This window comes from Setaria italica, chromosome VIII (assembly GCF_000263155.2).
Source record: "Setaria italica strain Yugu1 chromosome VIII, Setaria_italica_v2.0, whole genome shotgun sequence".
NCBI lineage: Eukaryota > Viridiplantae > Streptophyta > Magnoliopsida > Poales > Poaceae > Setaria > Setaria italica.
Genome location: NC_028457.1, coordinates 35,067,551 through 35,085,487, shown reverse-complemented (window position 1 = coordinate 35,085,487; position 17,937 = coordinate 35,067,551). Strand labels below are relative to the sequence as shown.

The window sequence follows — 17,937 nt, the reverse complement described above, 5'->3', positions numbered from 1 at the left end:
CCTTTTCTCTTTTTCCTCCTCGGTCGCATTCTTCTCCTCCGCCTTTCTTTTGGCCCAGCGCCTCCTTCTCTTCCAGCAGCCCAGCGCCACCAGCTCCTCCGGCCCGCTCCGCTTTTCCCTCCGGCCCAGCCTCCCTCCCCACTCGGCCCACCTCTCCTTTCCTCCGCGGCCTGCAAAGCAGCGCCGGCCCGCTCCCTTTCGCCGGTCTGACGGCCCACCCATCATCCCTGTCCTCCGGCCGTATCCGGCCGGGACTTCCTCCCCCGACCGCGCCAGACTCCACCCACCTCCCACAACCGCCGCGTCCTTTCTCCATGCGGGATCCGCCCCTACCCTTATCCCGCTGCCATCCGTCCCTATTTAAGCTGCCGCCCTTCCCCGGCCTCAAGCACCCAGCCCTCGCCCTCCAAACCATAGCTAGCGCAAGCTGCCCGAGCTCTCCCCCTGCGCCGCCGCAAATACCCACCAAAGGTGAGCTCCGCCACGCCCCCGAACCTCCCCATCAACTCAAACGAGTTCGTGGCATTTTCCTCTTGCTTTTGGGGGTCTCCACGGGCCAAACCGCCCACGGACGCGCCGTTTCGGCCAACTCCGACGACCCCGCCACCGCTCGCTGCTGCGTGCCGCTTTTTCTGCCACCGCCGCGCTACCGTCGGCGACCGTGACCGTCGGATCCAGATCCGACGGCCGGCAGCAAGACAACCGGATCGCGTACTAGTCAACCGCGCCGCGCCGCTATTCTTTTTCACTTAAGCCCTCACCTTTTCCGCAAATCAACCCACGGTCCAGATCGCATTGAAAATATTTACAGATCTGCCCTCGCATTTTTTGGTTTAAGCCCTGAGTTTTCTAAAAATCAACCCGCCATCCGTTTTGGAGTTTTTGTGTGTTAAACCTTCAGTCTATACGCGTAATTACGTATAGGTCCTCGGTTTTTCGCAGTTTGACCCTAGAAGTTTTGTTTCTCTCGCAGAAAAGCCCCTGGATTTTGTTTTAATCATATCTTTTGCATCTTAACTCCGTTTTTCGCGTTCTTTATATCCATGTGTTTGTTTTAAAGCGTAGATCAATTTTACAAGCTTGTTTTCTCTGTTTAAATATGATTGGTGTACTGTTTCTTACTTTTTTCCCATGTTTGCTTGTATGTGCTCGTGTGACGCGTTTAGACGTTCAACAGTTCGAGGGATTTGAAGACCAAGCCTTCGAGGAGTACGAACAGCAGGAGCAAAGCCAAGAAGGCAAGTCGTGTCCTTAATCACTACTTTTCAGTCTTATACACCTCTACTTTCTTGTACTCAACTATTATACTATGCACATGTTAAGATTAAATTGATGGGTCCCAATTAAGGTTCGCCTAGATTGAAACTACCTTTGCCTTGACCAACCAGCTTTACTTTTATCTTGGGTAGCTCATGCTTAGTGCTTACTTGGTATAGGGTGGTTTAACTAAACTCAATGTTTAATCTTGCTTTACTTCTGTTATACCTTTCATTAATACAAGATCACCAATGTTTAATCGAAACATGGAGCGACCACCCAGGAAAACAGTACTACCACAAGACTAAATGGCTCTGATCTTGGCTGAATAATTAGAAACTCTAGACTAGGGTAATCTTACCAAAAGGGCAAGAGGGGAGGCGTTGATGGGATATAGCACTCGCTCTCGGGGGAAGTGGGCTTTGCTAAGACACTATACCCACTATGGGACTGCTATGTTCTGCTTCGACTTGAAACCTTAGCGGTTACCACATTGCTAGTGGATCTTTGTAAAGGCCTCGTAGCGTCCCTATGCAATCACACCTCGGAAGTGTGGTCTGGTGCCTTGCAAACACCGCATGGTTGGGTCCAAATTTCTTTTGAACTTTTACGCGACTCGTGGGTAAAGATGTGCCACCTCTGCAAAGTGTAAAACTAATCGATCAGCCGTGCTCACAGTGAAGAGCAGCCTGGACCCTCACATGATAACACTATTGAAAGATGGACTTAAATTGTTGTCATTGCATGCATATGTTATTTACTTTATTTATGCTCATGTTTAATTTTGAGTGGTATAAACTTATACTTAGTTAATTGCTAATAAAACTTGACCAACTTAATTAAAACCTGATGCTAATTAAGCATTAGCCATACTTTGATTTGCCTTACACTACACTATTCCCCAGGACTTGTTGAGTACCAACCATAAGTGTACTCATCCTTCGAAAACCATTGTTCAGACAAGGCTAATCTGGCGGAGTACTTGCACGACTTTGAGGAGTTCTAGGCGTACGGTTCTTCAGTCAGCTGCCTGTGGTGTCGTTGTCATCTTTGGAGTTTCGCTGCGTAATAATTTAGGCTTGTGTTTTATTGAGACTTTCGATCATGTAAATATGTTTAATACCCCCTCTATTTGCTTTAGCACTGTCTTTGTTATTCACTATTGTCATACATGTGTGTAACTTGATCCTGGCGCACATGTATTGAAAGCACTCGGTTTTGTCCTTAAAATCGGGTGTGACACTTGCACCAGTGAGGTGTGAGTTGATGATGCTCCAGACGTCATGCGCCGGTGAAGTGTGGGCTGATGACGCCGGCGAGGCTGAAGGTGTATCAGCAGCTCCGGCCGATGAAGTCATGCTTGCTGTCGTTGTCGTGCTGGTCGATCCAGGCAGTGGCAAATGTCCAACAGCAAAGTCTTCCACCTCGCTGCGCTGCCCCTGAGTCCAGAGCCACTGCGCTGCCTCCTCGAACACCAGGTCGTGGCTGATGTGCATGCGCCGGGTCACCAGGTCATACACCCGATATGCCTTGGAGCCAGGTTCATAGCCAACGAAGATGGTGCGCCTACTCCTGTCATCGAGCTTCTTCAAGTTTGGCTTTGTTACCTTCATGTGTGCGATGTAGCCGAATGTGTGCAGGTGTTGAACTCCAAGGACGCTGCCGGTCCAGAGCTCAAAGGGGGTCTTGCCGCCCACGCTCTTGGATGAGGATCGGTTGAGCAGATAGACGGCCGTGGTGACCACCTCGCCCCAGAACTTGCCCGGAAGCCCCTTTGCCTTCAGGATGCTCCGAGCGGTACTGACCACGGATTGGTTGCAGCGCTTGATGATGCCATTTTGTTGAGGGGAGTACGGCATCGTCAGTTCATGGTGGAGTCCCAACTCGGTGCAGTACTGCTCAAAGTCTTTCCGTCTCCTCCTCTATCCGTGTGGAGTGCATGAACCAGCTTCCCTGACTTGCATTCCACGGCTGCCTGGATGCGCTTGATCATTGCGGGTGCAGCATCCTTGCTGGGGAGCAAAGACAACCACATATACCGGGAGTAGTCATGCACGAGTAGAAGGAAGTATTGGTTTCCGCTCAGTGTCGACAGCATGATAGGTCCGCAGAGGTTGCCGTGGAGCAGCTGCAACGCCTCCAATGAGTGCCCAAGGGCACGCTGCAGGAATGGAGACCGCCGGTTCTTGCCGGCTAGGCAGGCTTCGCACGCCTACTCCACCTGGGTGAGCAGGGGTAGGCCACGGACAAGGCCATTCCTGCCCATCTTGCGCAGCACGGCAAAGTGAAGGTGGCCGAAGCGGGCATGCCATACCCAGGCTTCCCCGTTGCCTAGCGCCGCCAGGCAAACCGGCCGTGCGATGCCGACGTCGAGCACGTAGAGCCGGCCTGGGTTGCGGTGAATCTTGGCAAGGAGATGCCGCTCCTCCTCACGAACCCGTATCACTCCATCTTCTACTAGTACTTGGTACCCAAGCTCGTCAAGCTAGCCAACGGAGATGATGTTGGCGGTGAGGTGGGGTAGGTAGTAGACGTTGGCGCTGGCGCGGTGCTCGCCATTCTTGCAGGACAGCATGACGGTGTCGATCGCCTTGATGCAGGTGATGGAGTCGTCCCCGAACCGAACGGAGCCGGTGACGCCGGCGTCAAGGTTGGAGAATGTCGCCCGCGTCCCAGACATGTGATTCGACGCGCCCGTGTCCAGGACCCATCGCTTCGGTCCCCGGTCACCGGATTCGTCGAAGGCGGCGAACACCTTGCTCTCGGTGAAGTGGAGCTGCCGGTTGCGGAAAATCGGCGGCAGGTTTGCCGTCTTCATCTCCAGTGGCGGCGGCTCGATTTGGGGATAAATCCCCTCCTCCTGCTCTTTCCCCACCACAAGGAGTAGAGTGGGCTCGTCATCCAGGGCCACATGGGCCTGTTCCAGCTTTTTCATGCTTCGGCAATCCTTGTCCCAATGGCCTTTCTTCCTGCAGGCTTTGCACATGTCGTCGGGGTTGGAGAAGCCCGAGTTTGTGTTGGTCCGTGAATCACTGCCGCTGCTGGTGCCACGACCGCGGCTTCTTCCCTGATGTTTAACGCGGCCGTCGGTGCTATATCCGCCGCGGCCGGAGTCCTTGTCCCACTTCTTGTAGCATTCCAGCCACTGCTCCTCCGTGAGCAGTAGCTTGCCAACGACGTCCTGGGCCAGTGATGGTTCAGCGTCAGTTGCTGCTTTGAGACGCCCAGTGACCTCCTCAACGGTGAGCTTATCGATGTTGAGGAGGGTTTCAATGGAAATCACAAGCTGCTTATACCTTGGTCGAGCGACATAGAGATACTTGGCCACCACCTTCGATTCCGGCTCCGGGTCGCCGATGATGGCTAGCCGTTGCACGATGTTAGAGAGGCGCAGGGTGAAGTCCTTGACGGACTCGGAACGTGACCTGCTCGTACTCAGTGTGGAGACTCTGCGCCGTCGACTTCCTCACACGCTCGTCACCAATGCGCATGTAACAGATCGCCTCCCACGCCTCCTTGGTTGACGGCTTGGTCGCCACGGTGGGCACTATATCTGGGGATACGCCAGAGCAGATTGCATCCACCGTGGTTCGATCGTTGTGGAACTCAGCATCACCTATCTCGACGATGTCCCACAAGCAACGCGCTTGTAGCTTCAACTTCATCAACAACGACCATGAATCGTAGTTGGCCTTCGTGAGTTGCGGCCAGTTGCCGGACCTGCCGGCGTCGCGGATCACACGCTAGGGTCGTGTGCGAGCTAATCTCGCCACCCCGTCCGACACGCACGGCAGCCACAGGTTGGTGCTCGTGCGCATGCAAAGCAGTAACAGAAACATGCAAAGCTAACTAACCGACCGACTCATGCGCTAGGATTACTAACAGTTACAACTTACAAGCACTATGTTGATATATGGACAGTTACTTGTGCACTAGTTGGACAGATCACACAACATCCTTTGGCTCTGTAGGTCCTCGCTTCAACACACCGGCATGCGTGAGCAGCGCCCAAAGGTGCGTGATGAACTCCCCTCCTTTTGCAAGAACTTCCAGGTGCTCCCAAGCATCTTCGGATGGCGAGACATAAAGCATCATCTCCGCCCAGAAATCAGATAGCACCTTACACCGTGTTGTGAAGTCTTCTATGTTATCAATCAGTTGCTTTGCAAGGTGAACGCCTTGCGCAACGAGCCTTGTTTCATCACCAACACAATCATCATCAGTGCGAATTTGCATTAGTATCTCACACCTGCCCTCGATCTTCTTGTTCTTTCCCTTGATCTTCTTGTTCTTTCCCTCGATCTTGTTTTCCTTGGCCTCTTTGAGTAACTTGCCTGCTTCGTCGATTGACTGATCAAGTATGGATTCCGATATAGAGCTGTGGTCGGGCAAGAGGTTAGGTGCAGACGCAAGGAGGTGCATGCAGTACTTGGATAAAGTGGAGGCTGTTTTGACAGCGTCTTCTTCTTTGGCTTGTTTATCCAGCTTCTGCTCGCACAGGGTTGTAGTAATGTGCTAGACCACAATGGTGCGAGCCACCGCTCCGTCAGTAGCAGTAGCATCACATGCCCATGAGAGACAATTGACGCCATTGTTTTGCAGCGATGTTACCCCATTCGTCAGGTTGCCGTTGCTTCCTAATAGGGAATCAATGATGGCTTTCTTCACATTTTCGGACACCTTTTCTGATTTCTTAAGTCCATTCTTGCTAGCCTTGTCCAGCAGGCGCAGCGTAGCATAACGGAGACAATTCCTAACCCTATGCTTGCGGTCAACCTCCTGGAGGATACAGTACTGCCCAAGATTGCGTTTCCATGGTGCAAACGCCTTCAACCTCAAAAGAAGGCCTATGATCATCTCAAGGCAACGGCTTCACTACGGGAAACAGGGGAGATGCCAAGTGCCAGGGGCACTCGGCGAAGGCCTAAAAACACTCGGCAAATGGAAAAACACTCGGCATTAGCTCGGTTTCCGGTAGTGCTTCTTCGCAAAAATGGTGTGTTTATGTAGCTCTGTATTAGTGCCACCTTGAACCAACCTGAGAATATGTACAGGTAGAGCTGGTATGCCTCCAAGAATGCCACGAAAACAGTTACAAATATGGCGTGGCAGCCTGCACAGAGCGACTCTCGTAGTGCTTGACGAGCAGATAGGTGAGCCACGAGCATAAGGCAAGCATGACGATGGGCAGCGAGAGGGCAATGTATCGACCCTTTTGGTAGAGGTAAGAATACCTTGTGTAATAGGAGCCATGGACCAAAACAAGCTCTTCCTCGATGACCCTGAAGGCCCTCTGATATGGCTTGTCCCCGGCGAGCAGGCCTTTGAACACAAAGTCATGGGCTTTCTCATGCCCCGCCTCTGATAGCCTGAAGCCAACAAACCTTCGGTTGAGCATCTTGGAGAGTGCCATAGAGAGGCACAAGTCCTTGAGCAGCTTGCCCCGCTCAAGGACCAGCAGCCTCCCTGTGCACTGCCAGATCTTCTCCATGGTGATAAGCTTTAAGTCGCCCCTCTTGTACCACGGTGTGCAACAATGTACCGGTACCGGTACCAATGAGTCTCCCCCCTTTTGCCGCGGCTTGATGTAGTACTTCTTGCATGAAGTTTAGTACCATAGATATATCTACACTTGCATTTAAATCAGTAGCACCTTTCTTTCACTTGCTAGCCTTACCAAACTAGCTATAGAAATGTTGGAGCTCCAAAGGTTATTACTGTATTCAACACTAACCTTAAGATCTTATTTATGTTTTGAAGGCAACATAAGAGTACCAGAACAAGTTTTGATATGATGAGAAGTTGAAGCGGTGGGTGGAAGGATCTGCAATTCTATTTCTGTTTCTTCAGGTATATTATTTTATGATAGATGACAAGTTGACCGATAGCCTATAAAATAGATCCCTGTTTTTCTTTTCGTTTCTGACTTAAATTTCTGGAAGTGATTGTGTATCATGAACTGTAATAGGTCAATCACAGTTGGCATACACTGAAATTAGAATGTACTTGTACTTGGTTCTTGTTTTGAACAATATATGCTCCTTTACTATTCAACTGAATTTAGCACTCAGAGGTAATTTTGTACTGCCAAGTCTATTTGGGATATTAGCTGGTACAGATTATCTCCCTTGCAATGGAGCTTTTGGTTCAGTATGTGGTGCTATGCACTTTTGTGTTCAGTATGTGGTTGATCAGTATGGATTAGCTCCTGTCTGAACCGATAAGTCCTGAGCAAGCAGTAAGTTGTCATGCTCAATTGTGGTTGTTTTAAAATTCGTCCTGATCATGAATGATGAACACATGTCTGGCCATGTTGTTGGAGCTTTTGTTCGGTTCATTCTTACCGGGGTCTCTTGGGAATGATGTTATATTGGAAATATTCCTTGCTTTCCTGAAAAATGACTTTTTAGTTAAGTTTGAATTTGATACGAGCAAAGTTGCCCAAACAGTATTTTCAACCTTTGATGAAAGACCTTCAGAACCTTATGGTTCAGTTGTAGTAAACAGATTTGCTTGCTAGGTTGTTTCAGAACAAAGTTTGCCCACGTTCTGAACAAACTTGAATAAAAGGATTTACAATGAGGAAGAACCTTTTATTTTTTTTCAATCTATGTTGCAGCGCAAAGAGGCATCTTTGCCGAGTGCCCACTTTTTTTCACCGAGAGCTGGTTTAGCACTCAGCAAAATCTTTGCCAAGTGCCCGAGAAAAACCACTCAGTAAAGAACTATTTGCCGATAAAATCGAAGCCGAGTGACATTTGCCGAGTGTTTACTTTTGGGGCTTCGCTGAGTGCCCGGGGCACTCAGCAAAGCTACTGTTTCCAGTAGTGATGGTAGTACATGTTTTGAATGGCTGCACATCCTCCAAGTAATATTCATGTTTATTTTAACAGAATTTATATCTTTCTTTGAGGAAGCATCAGCCCGCATAGTAGACATACAAAGTTCCCTGAAACCAGTACACAATTACATGCAGCTTAATAATAAGCAGCCTTATTAAAACAAACGCAGGAAAATAAAATTACTCAGATCGTATGTACGTCCGATGCATAGCTATATATTACATTCAACTTGACAATTATAAGTAATGGTGGATACGGGATATAGAGATTGCTAATAAGCTCAAGCCATTCGTGCTTAATTTGTTTCCTTCATATGCGTGCTTTCAACTCAGGTCAGAGCATGAGCTCCGATCCCGCAGGCTATCGACTTTACTTGATTAAGCTCATCCACCACCTCTGCCATGGTTGGTCTCTCATCCGCGTCTTCACTGATCAGGCATCGGACCGCGAGCGCACCGACCATGTCCAGGCACTCCATGTAGCGATGAGATTGAGCATTGTCATCGGATAAGACCTCTGCGTCATACATCTCCCGTGCATTGCTGTGGTTCTTGATGGACTTCTTGAAGTCTATGGTCAGAATGTTAGCATCGCCGCTGCCATACCTAGGCTTCTTCCTCGTGATGAGCTCAAGGAGCACGACACCAAAGCTGTAGACATCACTCTTCACCGTGAAATGTCCCGTGGTGTGGTACACTGGATCTACGTAGTTCCCATCTGCAGCTACGTCCATAGCATAATTCTTGACCGAAAGGAGCTTGGAAGACCCAAAGTCAGATACCTTGGGATTGAGGTCGTCGTCAAGGAGGATGTTGGCGGACTTGACGTCGCCATGGACGTGTTTATGCGAGTGCATATGGGAGAGAGCTTTTGCTGAACCAATGGCAATGTCCAGCCGCTTTGGCAGAGAGAGAGTGAGCTTGTTGGCACCATTATGAAGCACTTCATGGAGGCTTCCTTTACCGACAAACTCAAAGACTAGTATGGGGACATCCGTTTCGAGACAACACCCGATGAGGCGGACCATGTTTGGGTGCTCAACCTTGAATTGGAAGCTGATCTCCCTCACGAACCCTTCCTTCCATAGCTTCTCCTGCTCGTGCTGCGGCGCCTCACGTCGCAGCGACTTCTGCCGAAGGCGTGCCACCTTTTTCGCCACAGTGCATTTAACCGCGACCTGTAGTGCTTGTCCGGGATCGTCGATGATGGTCCCCTCATAGACATCGCCAAAGTAGCCTCCTCCAATGCGATTTCTGTAGCTCTTTGTGATAGTCTTCACCTCCCCTTTGGTGAAGATTTTGATACCCACATCCTTTAGAATGTCGCCACCGTTTTTGTTGAAAAGTTTCTTCTGCTTTCGTCTCATAAGCAAAATAATTGACAAACATGCTATGATGACGACAAGAGTTATTGCTGCAAACAATAAGGATACATGTTGTGTGATTCAGAAACATATAGGTTACGGCAACTCCATATCTGCACTTTAAGTAAAAGTTTGTTAAGCTTAAAAAAGAAGAAGTTTGTTATTATAAAAATAGTATTAAGTTGTATGACAACTGACATTTGCAACAAACAGAAATGGTTAATCAGCTAGCAGTGATCCTATCATTATGCTAATAATATATGTATATTTCAAAGAGGTTTTGATATATTGTACTGATTTAAGAGTAACTGATTATATATTCCGAAAAATAAAGGTTAAATGTACTTTAGTGTTTTTTTACTAAACCCTTACGAAAGTGGACGCAAACGTGTGATTCAGAAGAGGTAGAGAGGAGCGTGCTGAGCCTCACCTGCGGCAGCAATAGCATATGGTGGAAATACATACTGATAACATCCATTTTCACTTTTACCATCTCCTTTCCGGTTAAAGTTGCATTTGCAATTATAATCACCATCTGTATCCTCGCATGTGCTATACATGCCACAAGGACCATTCGTTGTACTGCTACATTCGTTGATATCTGTATACAATAAGATGCAAAAGACATTCACATAAACTTCAAGTAATAATACATGAAAATCTAAAAAAATGTTTTTTCCACCTAGTTGATAAACGAAACCCTAGCCCGCATATATAAAGAAACCAAGTATGCATTTATTTACTATTTTCACCTGTACGAGATAGAATTTTCTCAAGGCATTGCACTCAAAGGTGCTTTGAAGCATTGACTGGAGTTCGCCCGAACAAATATGTGCAAATTGCAAACTTTTGTCCTGATTCAAAGTTATGACTTGAAGATTGAATGGCCGACCAGAGAAATTGATCCGAGCTATCAAAGATGGTCTGTGTGAGAAGAACAGGTGATTGTATGATCCCACGGGTAGTGAAATCAAGGCAACGGATGAAATAAATGAGTTCGGCTCGGTTTGGAGTGAAGAAAGAGGCTAAGACTCGAAGGCTAGATGGAGACATTGGAGTATATAACGACTGGAGCATCGTGCAAAGAGCATGTTGGCATGGCAAAGTTGACACAGTACTGACCAGAAGATATCAAGCTTAACGAGAAACTGCCTACAACTTTGGGTATTAAGTTTCCCAATGGCTATGTGGTTGAAGTGGATGCACATACCCTAGAGTGTGCTGAATTCTAAGGTATTCCAAGATACACTAAAGGCATATCCATGTCACCAAGATGCTAATAAGTTGATCATTCAAGGCAATTAGCACATGTTTAGAGTGTGTTTTGTGCTAGATTATGCCTATATATAGAGAGAGAAATTGGAGGTTTTGATGTCTAATGCTTGGTTCAAGGAGGTGAATCATTTTGGCTTATGGCTCACCGGCAAGTTCGTCAAACCTCTGGCATGGTGTGGAGTGGTTGCGGCACCCAGTGCGATTAACGATGAGGCCTCCTTCTTTACGAGTAGCTTTGTAGTGAAGACAATGACAATGCAACTGGAAGAGAGAATTTTGACTTACCTTTTATGGCAAGCACCTCATCCATCTTGGAAGAAACCTGAATGACAAGTCCAAAATTTTTACTGGAGAGATTTGGTGGCCATGAGTATATTCTTTGTTGTGGTTCAACGTGGACTAGGGGTAGCATTTGACTACCAATACCATGAGGTAAAATCGACGTGCCAAGAGTTTGTATCCCCTAGGTCATTCTTAAGTTCTTGGGATTACTTCTTGCAATCTTATGTGCCTTCACATTCATATAGTATATCTTACGTGGTTTACCTCTAGCTAGGTTGCAAAACTTGTATTGGGTGGCTGCAAGTACACTAGATGAACTTTATGTGTATATTTAGATAGAAGGATCTAGTTTATTTTATGAAGAGTTGTGGAAGCTATAGGCTAAGAATTTTATGTTTCCCCAGTTCACTAGACTATGTAAGCACGTATTCCTTTCACAGCTGTAAGAAAACTGGCACGGGCGGGTGTAGAAGAAAACAACGGAAACTGGAAGAAATTTATATATACGGTAACGAAGGAAATGCTAACGTTTTCCACGCTCCATGTACGTGATTCCTACTATCGATATCCTAATAAGGTTATACATATCTCAGCTAGCTTGAAGATTCTAGGGTCGGCGCTCACAACCTGGCAACATGACACTGAAACGCTCAAGGCCTGAGAACCTGACACTGATACTCTAAAGGGCTGGCAACATGACACCTCGTGGTTGCAGTACTCTCAAGGGACGACACCGAGATAAAACCGATCAGAGCATGACACGAGCAATCGGTATGCTTGGACTGCAAGGCTCAAGGTCATCACGCCAAGCATGCCACTGAGCAATATACAAGGCATCTAAGCCTTTCAATATAATGGACGGAGATCCAACAATCCTAGTAAACCATTTCCTATCCCTCAAACATATACTTTAATGGTTAAAAAAGCCATGCATATGCAAAACGAATACAAACTATATACGAAGAGTAAATGAAATTTACTAACTTATGCAGCCATCGGTGACGTAGGGGTTGCCCATGTAGCCCTTGGAACAGTTGCAGAGGTACCCAGGTCCCTGTGTGGCGTTAACACAGAAGCTGTTTCTACTGATGCAAGCGGGAGCTGTCGATGTAGCCGACGCCCCAGCATCCTTTGGTGGTGCCTGGCAAGACACGCCATCCCTGATGGACCAATCAAGCACCAAGGGGATGGTTCTGTTTCCAACACGTTCAGCAAAGGTCTTGTTGGCATCACGTATGAGATCACTCCGACTGAAGTGGTACCTTATAATAAATAATAAAATATCCAAGTTCATCACAGTATCGTAATTAAGATAAGCCATCATCTCGGTAGATAAGCGCAGCTAGCTAGCTCACCAGCCTTTCTCCCCGATGAAAGCGTAGTTGCAGGGGCTGTATTCCCACGCTATATTTCGATAGCTTTCCTGGTTCCCCCAGACGATGTCTATCCTGGAGAGGTTGGTCGGGATGAAACTCTGGCAGCAGCCAAGTCCCGTGCACTCCTCGTCGTCTTGAGCCGCTGCATGCAAGCTTTTGCATGTGGTGATGCAGCCAGTGAAGAAGCTGAAATCCTCTCTGCCGTTTAGATACGCCCACGTGTCGCAGCCGATGCCTGTAAAGACGTTGCGCGTCGGCGAGATAAGAAATGTGGCGAAGCTCAATTCCCAGCTGATGATTCCGTTGGACGCAATGGTGCTGGATGAATTGTAGCAGATGTAGGACACGGGGGAGAAGACACGCATCTCGCCGGCCTCCAACGAGATGCTGATGACCTCGAAAGGCAACAAGTCGTCTGTGTAGTTAGAGGTATATAGTCTTGGAGGGTTAAAGCTATGGTTGCAAGTGATGGCGAAGTCCGAGCCCCAGGCACATTCGTCCCCGATGCCGAATGGGTAGGGAATGCTTACATTGCCGCACATGCTAGGGCAGCCCGGCCTTGGAGCTGCTACCTCCGGTGGTGGTGGCGCTATGTTGGAACCGGAGGCTGCTGCCACCAATGGCGGCACTGGAATTAGATAGGAAAATGCTACGGAAGGAGTAAGGAGAAACCACAGCACTTGTACTGCCACGGATGCAAGGCGCATCATTCTTTATTTTTCTTTAAGAACGAAGCAGCTAACAAGTTATTTGCTTTGCAATTCGCTCCGGCGGCGTGGCTGTTTATAGGCGCGAGTCATTCTTTAGTATTGTGGACGATTTAGGTTGATGGTCTCAAAAGTCAAAACATGGTTATTGCGAGGCAACTTCGTTTATTAAATCTAGCTAAATTAATGATGTTGACAGAGCTTGATACGTCATAGGTTGGTGAAGTACTGACGTGATGCTTAGGCTACATACCCGCCAACTGGAAAGCCGATATTGTCCCATGCATTCCTTGGAAAAAAAGCACTGTCCCTGGCTATAGAAAAAAATACATTATACAAAAGTTGTCAATTTACATCAATCAAGGACTTGCCGGGCAAACAGAAGTCTGTCAGAGCATAGGCATTGGCCATTCTTGTAATATGGAAGCCACAATGGGATTGTTGTGCTTAGTGGATATGTTTTCATATATTGATCGTGTCACTTTATATTCCATCCCGAACTCATTGTAATTATGCGAATTTATATATAATTGAAAAGATCAAAATTAAAGTCTGCTGGAGCATTGGAAAGTCCGGCACAATCACAAGGCAGCTGTGCACAGCGAAACACAGCAAGTTGACCCGACCTTGCGGAAGCTTCAGCGGCAGGCCGACCTTGCGGGTGCAAGGAGGGCTTGCGGCCGATGAAGCTCATTGCAGCAGACTGAACTCGCGAATTTGGCCAACAGCAGTGTAAATTGCAGCGGCAGGTCGAGCTCGCGATATGATGGCGGCCGGCGCTCGCAAGAACTCACGTCGGAGGGCAAGGGAGCCCGGCCGCAACCGAAGGCAATGGGTAGGCCGGCGATTTTGGGAAGAAGCAGAGGGGATTAACGATCTCTGGCGGCACAAGGAGATGCAGGGCGCTCCTGGTCCGCAGGCTCGTGAGGATGCAGTCCAGCCACACGAGAGGAACGGGCGCAACGAAGGCGTACTACCGAGACGATCGGTTGTGGCATGGAAAATCTCTCCATCCATCGCTCGGTCATCAGTCCAACTGTCTGGAAGCAAGCCAGACAAGCAAGATGACTACCGCTATCGACTAGTAGCTTTGATCGCAGGGCCAGCCTTGACTGGTTGCTTTTGATCGAGGAGAACGACCTGTGTGATGCAGTTGCGTGCGAGTTGCTACCGTCAAAATGTGGACCTTTCAGAATTTGCAAGATTCTATTGTAGGTTAGGTTGTACTCTAGCTACTGTGCGCTGTACTACAGCACAAAACTGGTCTCTTCCTTTAATGTTAATTGTTTGTTGCGTTGACTGACCTGGATTCTATTTCTAGCTTTGGAATCTTGCAAATGAAAATAATCATAAAAAAGTTAATGTACATCTCCACATAAGTTATGATCACTGGTGGAGAACTCACATATTATCCCGGTTGGTAGGTGAAGGACCGGAAAGGCGACCAGAGGGGGGTGAATAAGAGCCTCAAATATTTCTTTCAAAATCTTAGGCCTCTATCCCAAATTCAAGAGCACATCAATCCAACACAACGTTATCAATCACTCATCATCCAAGGGTGACCATCCATTGGTCCTCAGTAGGGAGCAAATCTCCTGAAAAACCATCCGGGATAAAGCAATCGAGATAAAAGGGGTGTCTTTTGTCATGGGAATTCAACCGGGACTAAAGACCCCCTTTTATCTTGATACCGGGACTAAAGGAGCTGCCACACCAGGCGCGGGATAGGACCCTTTAGTCCTGGCTGGTTTTTCCAACCAAGACTAAAGTCCTGCTTGAAATTTCAGGCGCGCGCCCCTTTGGTTAGCTGCATGGCGCCTGTAATTTCATGCATGACATACGTACCCCTTTAGTTAACTTTTAGTAGTTGATCTTTTTTTAATAATAAAATCAAACTAGTATTTAAACGAATCAAACAAGTATTTATACCATTACTATATATACAATTCTTAGTATATATATATACAATTCATAGCACACTATATATATACAAATCTTAGTCTATTATATAAAAATCAAACTATATCTACAATGATCTTCCCATCGAGGTGTTGCTCGGAGCGTCTTATTTTCGTCATCGTAATAAAATTCTCATTGTGAATTTACCACATCGTCCATCAGAAATCCAATGAGTCCTTGTTGAATATTATATATCTGTAATTTGGAAACATGTGAATTTTACACGAACAATTAAATATGAGGTAGAAAATAATTAACTATTAATAGTTTTATTTTACGTACTTTAAATTCGTGCGGCGTCATCTTGGCGGTCTTGGATTTCACAAAAGCGTGCAAGTGCTCATAGACGTAGTAGCCACATCGATTATTTCCAAGTTCCTCTCTTAAGCACTTTAGTGGGGAAAAAACAAGTTATGAAATATTCGTGATATAGAATCTACAAAATGTGCAGACTTCATATATACCGGAGGCCACAACAAGACGGTGGCCAGTGAAGATGGTTGCCAGTGGATCCAGAGGAAGAGCAGGGGGAGCGACCTTGCGCCATGCCGGCCACCGGGAAGAGCATCTGGTGACCGGCGACCAGGGACTGCCACCACTCCTGGACGGCAAGCCCCCCGGCTCGGGACGCACGGATCAGGACCCCAGATGGCGGATCCGGTGACCGAGCTAGCCAAATGGAGACTGGCGGCAGTCGGCGATGGGCAAACTGACGGAGGCGACATAGGGTTTGCCAGGGGAGAAGAGGAGGCTGCCACCGACATGGCCCGGTGGGCACCTACAGTAGCGGCAGTGGTCGGACGAGTGGAGCGGGTGGGGGCTAGCGGCCTACGGCCGCCGTGCATCGCTCGCCGAAGCTCCTTTCATGGCGACCATGGCGGCTCCGGCGAACAGGATGCCAACCCCGGCGAAGTAGGCAGATCCGGCGAGGGGCGTGGCAGATCCGGCAGCCAGGAGGACGGATCCGGCCTCCGACGCCAGCGATGACCTCTACTGGCGGAGGGAGACACGACCGTGTTGGGGCTGAGTGGGGAGAGAAGGGGAAGGTGGAGGGCCACATCGCCGCACGGGCTTCCGGCGGCGGTGTGGCTAGGAGAGGGTAGGGGAGCTTGGTGGTGACGGCAGCTAGGTGCCGTCCGTGCCCAACCTCCGCTCGCTAAGCAAACAGTTCTATTCTAGTGTTAGAATCGTCTTACGAAATGCACATCGCAACAAGAATGTATCGTGGATGCTTGATTCAACTTGTTCGAACTTCTATATATGTTTAGGTGAGCGAGATGAATATGACACATCTGTGCTAGGAGATGCTGGTCACTGTGGTGAACAGGCAATTTCCAGGGCCAATGATAGAGGGGTTACCGAAGGAGACTCGGTGGTCGTTCATGTCGTCAACAAGTCACCCCGCAACATAACGATCCATTGGTAATAGAATCGCTAAGTACCTGGCCCCTATATCATTCAACAAATTCCTCTGTCCCAACTTCCAAAACAGGCAAACTCCTATATATTGAAGCTGTTGTCTGTAATGTAGGCATGGGGTGAAACAGCAGCTGAATTGTTGGGCGGATGGGGTGCCGATGATCACCCAAAGCTCCATCCTCCGAAACCAAAACTTCACCTACCGGTTCAACGTCACCGGGCAAGAAGGAACCCTCTGGTGGCATGCTCACGTTACCTGCCTCCGGGCAACCTTGCATGGCGCCTTCATCATCCGGCCAAGAGACGGGGCCAGCTCGTATCCATTCCCCAATCCTGATAAGGATGTTCCCATCATTATAGGTTTGTGAATTATTCGACTTTTGGATCGTTTAAGACGTACTCTCTCCATTCCTTTTTTTTTTTTGAAACAAGCTAAAAAGGAGAGTTACCGATTATATTAAAAAGAAGAATAAAACCGAAACTGGGGAATACAAAAATGGAAAAAAAGAGAGAACTGCAACAGCAGCTGCAACAACCTCTTAGCATCTTTCACAACAACTTACATTAGAAACAACACACAAACCGCCACTCCATAAGGTCTACTAGCCGGTCAACAAAAAGCACCACCATCACCGGACATACGTGTATGGCAAATTATAGGTCAATCATTTTGTCTGTTGTGGATACATAGTTTTTACTATGTATCTAGACATACGTGTACAACAAAAGCTATATATATATATATATATATATATATATATATATATAAAAGACAAAATGACCTATAATTTGGGTTGGAGGGAGTAGCACATAGCAAAGTTATGTTGAGCTTATTTCTGAGTTGATCTCCTGTTGTGGCAGGGGAGTGGTGGGAGATGGATATTGATGAGTTGGACAGAAGAATGAGGGACAGTTTCTTTGATGATAACCCTAGTGGAGCCACAATGAACGGCAAGTTTGGAGATCTCTACAACTGCTCCGATAACCATTCATAGGATACTTGTTGATGTACAAATAAAATGAAACTTTCTTCTATACGACTAATTCCTTCATTTTTAACTCTGAAATGAAGGGGCAAAGGAAGACGGCTATGTGCTGAATGTGGAGCTAGCCCGGAAAGACCTACCTGCTTCGAATAATCAATGCTGTTCTCTTCTCCGAGTACTACCTCAAGATCGCCGGGCACAAGTTCACGGCGTGGTTGCCGTCGACGCAAACTACGTCAACCATTATACCACGGACATCATCGCGATCGCCCCCGGTGAGACTTTGATGCCCTCGTGGTTACCGATGCGCCACCCGGTGGGGTACTACATCACAGGCCCTTGCCAACCATCGCCAAAGCCCGACCCCCAGATACCAAAGTTCGTCACAAGAGGCACTGTGTGGTACAGCACCGGGGCACGTCTCCGCAATGGCACCACAGCTCTTGTGGGCACCTGAGATGGCCCGAACCA

At 47.8% G+C, this 17,937-nt stretch overlaps 1 protein-coding gene and 1 pseudogene across 1 annotated transcript; one reads left to right on the top strand and one right to left on the bottom strand.

The window, feature by feature from the left end:
* Positions 1-8,137: 8,137 nt before the first annotated feature.
* On the bottom strand, positions 8,138-13,135 carry LOC101784827 (wall-associated receptor kinase 2). The gene is made up of 4 exons (XM_012848396.2): positions 12,375-13,135; positions 12,004-12,281; positions 9,893-10,063; positions 8,138-9,512 (listed from the first exon to the last, which is right to left on the bottom strand). Exons 1-4 carry the CDS (start codon positions 13,103-13,105, stop codon positions 8,428-8,430), a joined length of 2,265 nt encoding a protein of 754 aa, XP_012703850.1. The 5' UTR covers positions 13,106-13,135; the 3' UTR covers positions 8,138-8,427.
* A 2,574-nt stretch (positions 13,136-15,709) lies between these two features.
* LOC101784421 overlaps positions 15,710-17,937 on the top strand; it is an 8,991-nt pseudogene continuing 6,763 nt past the window's right edge.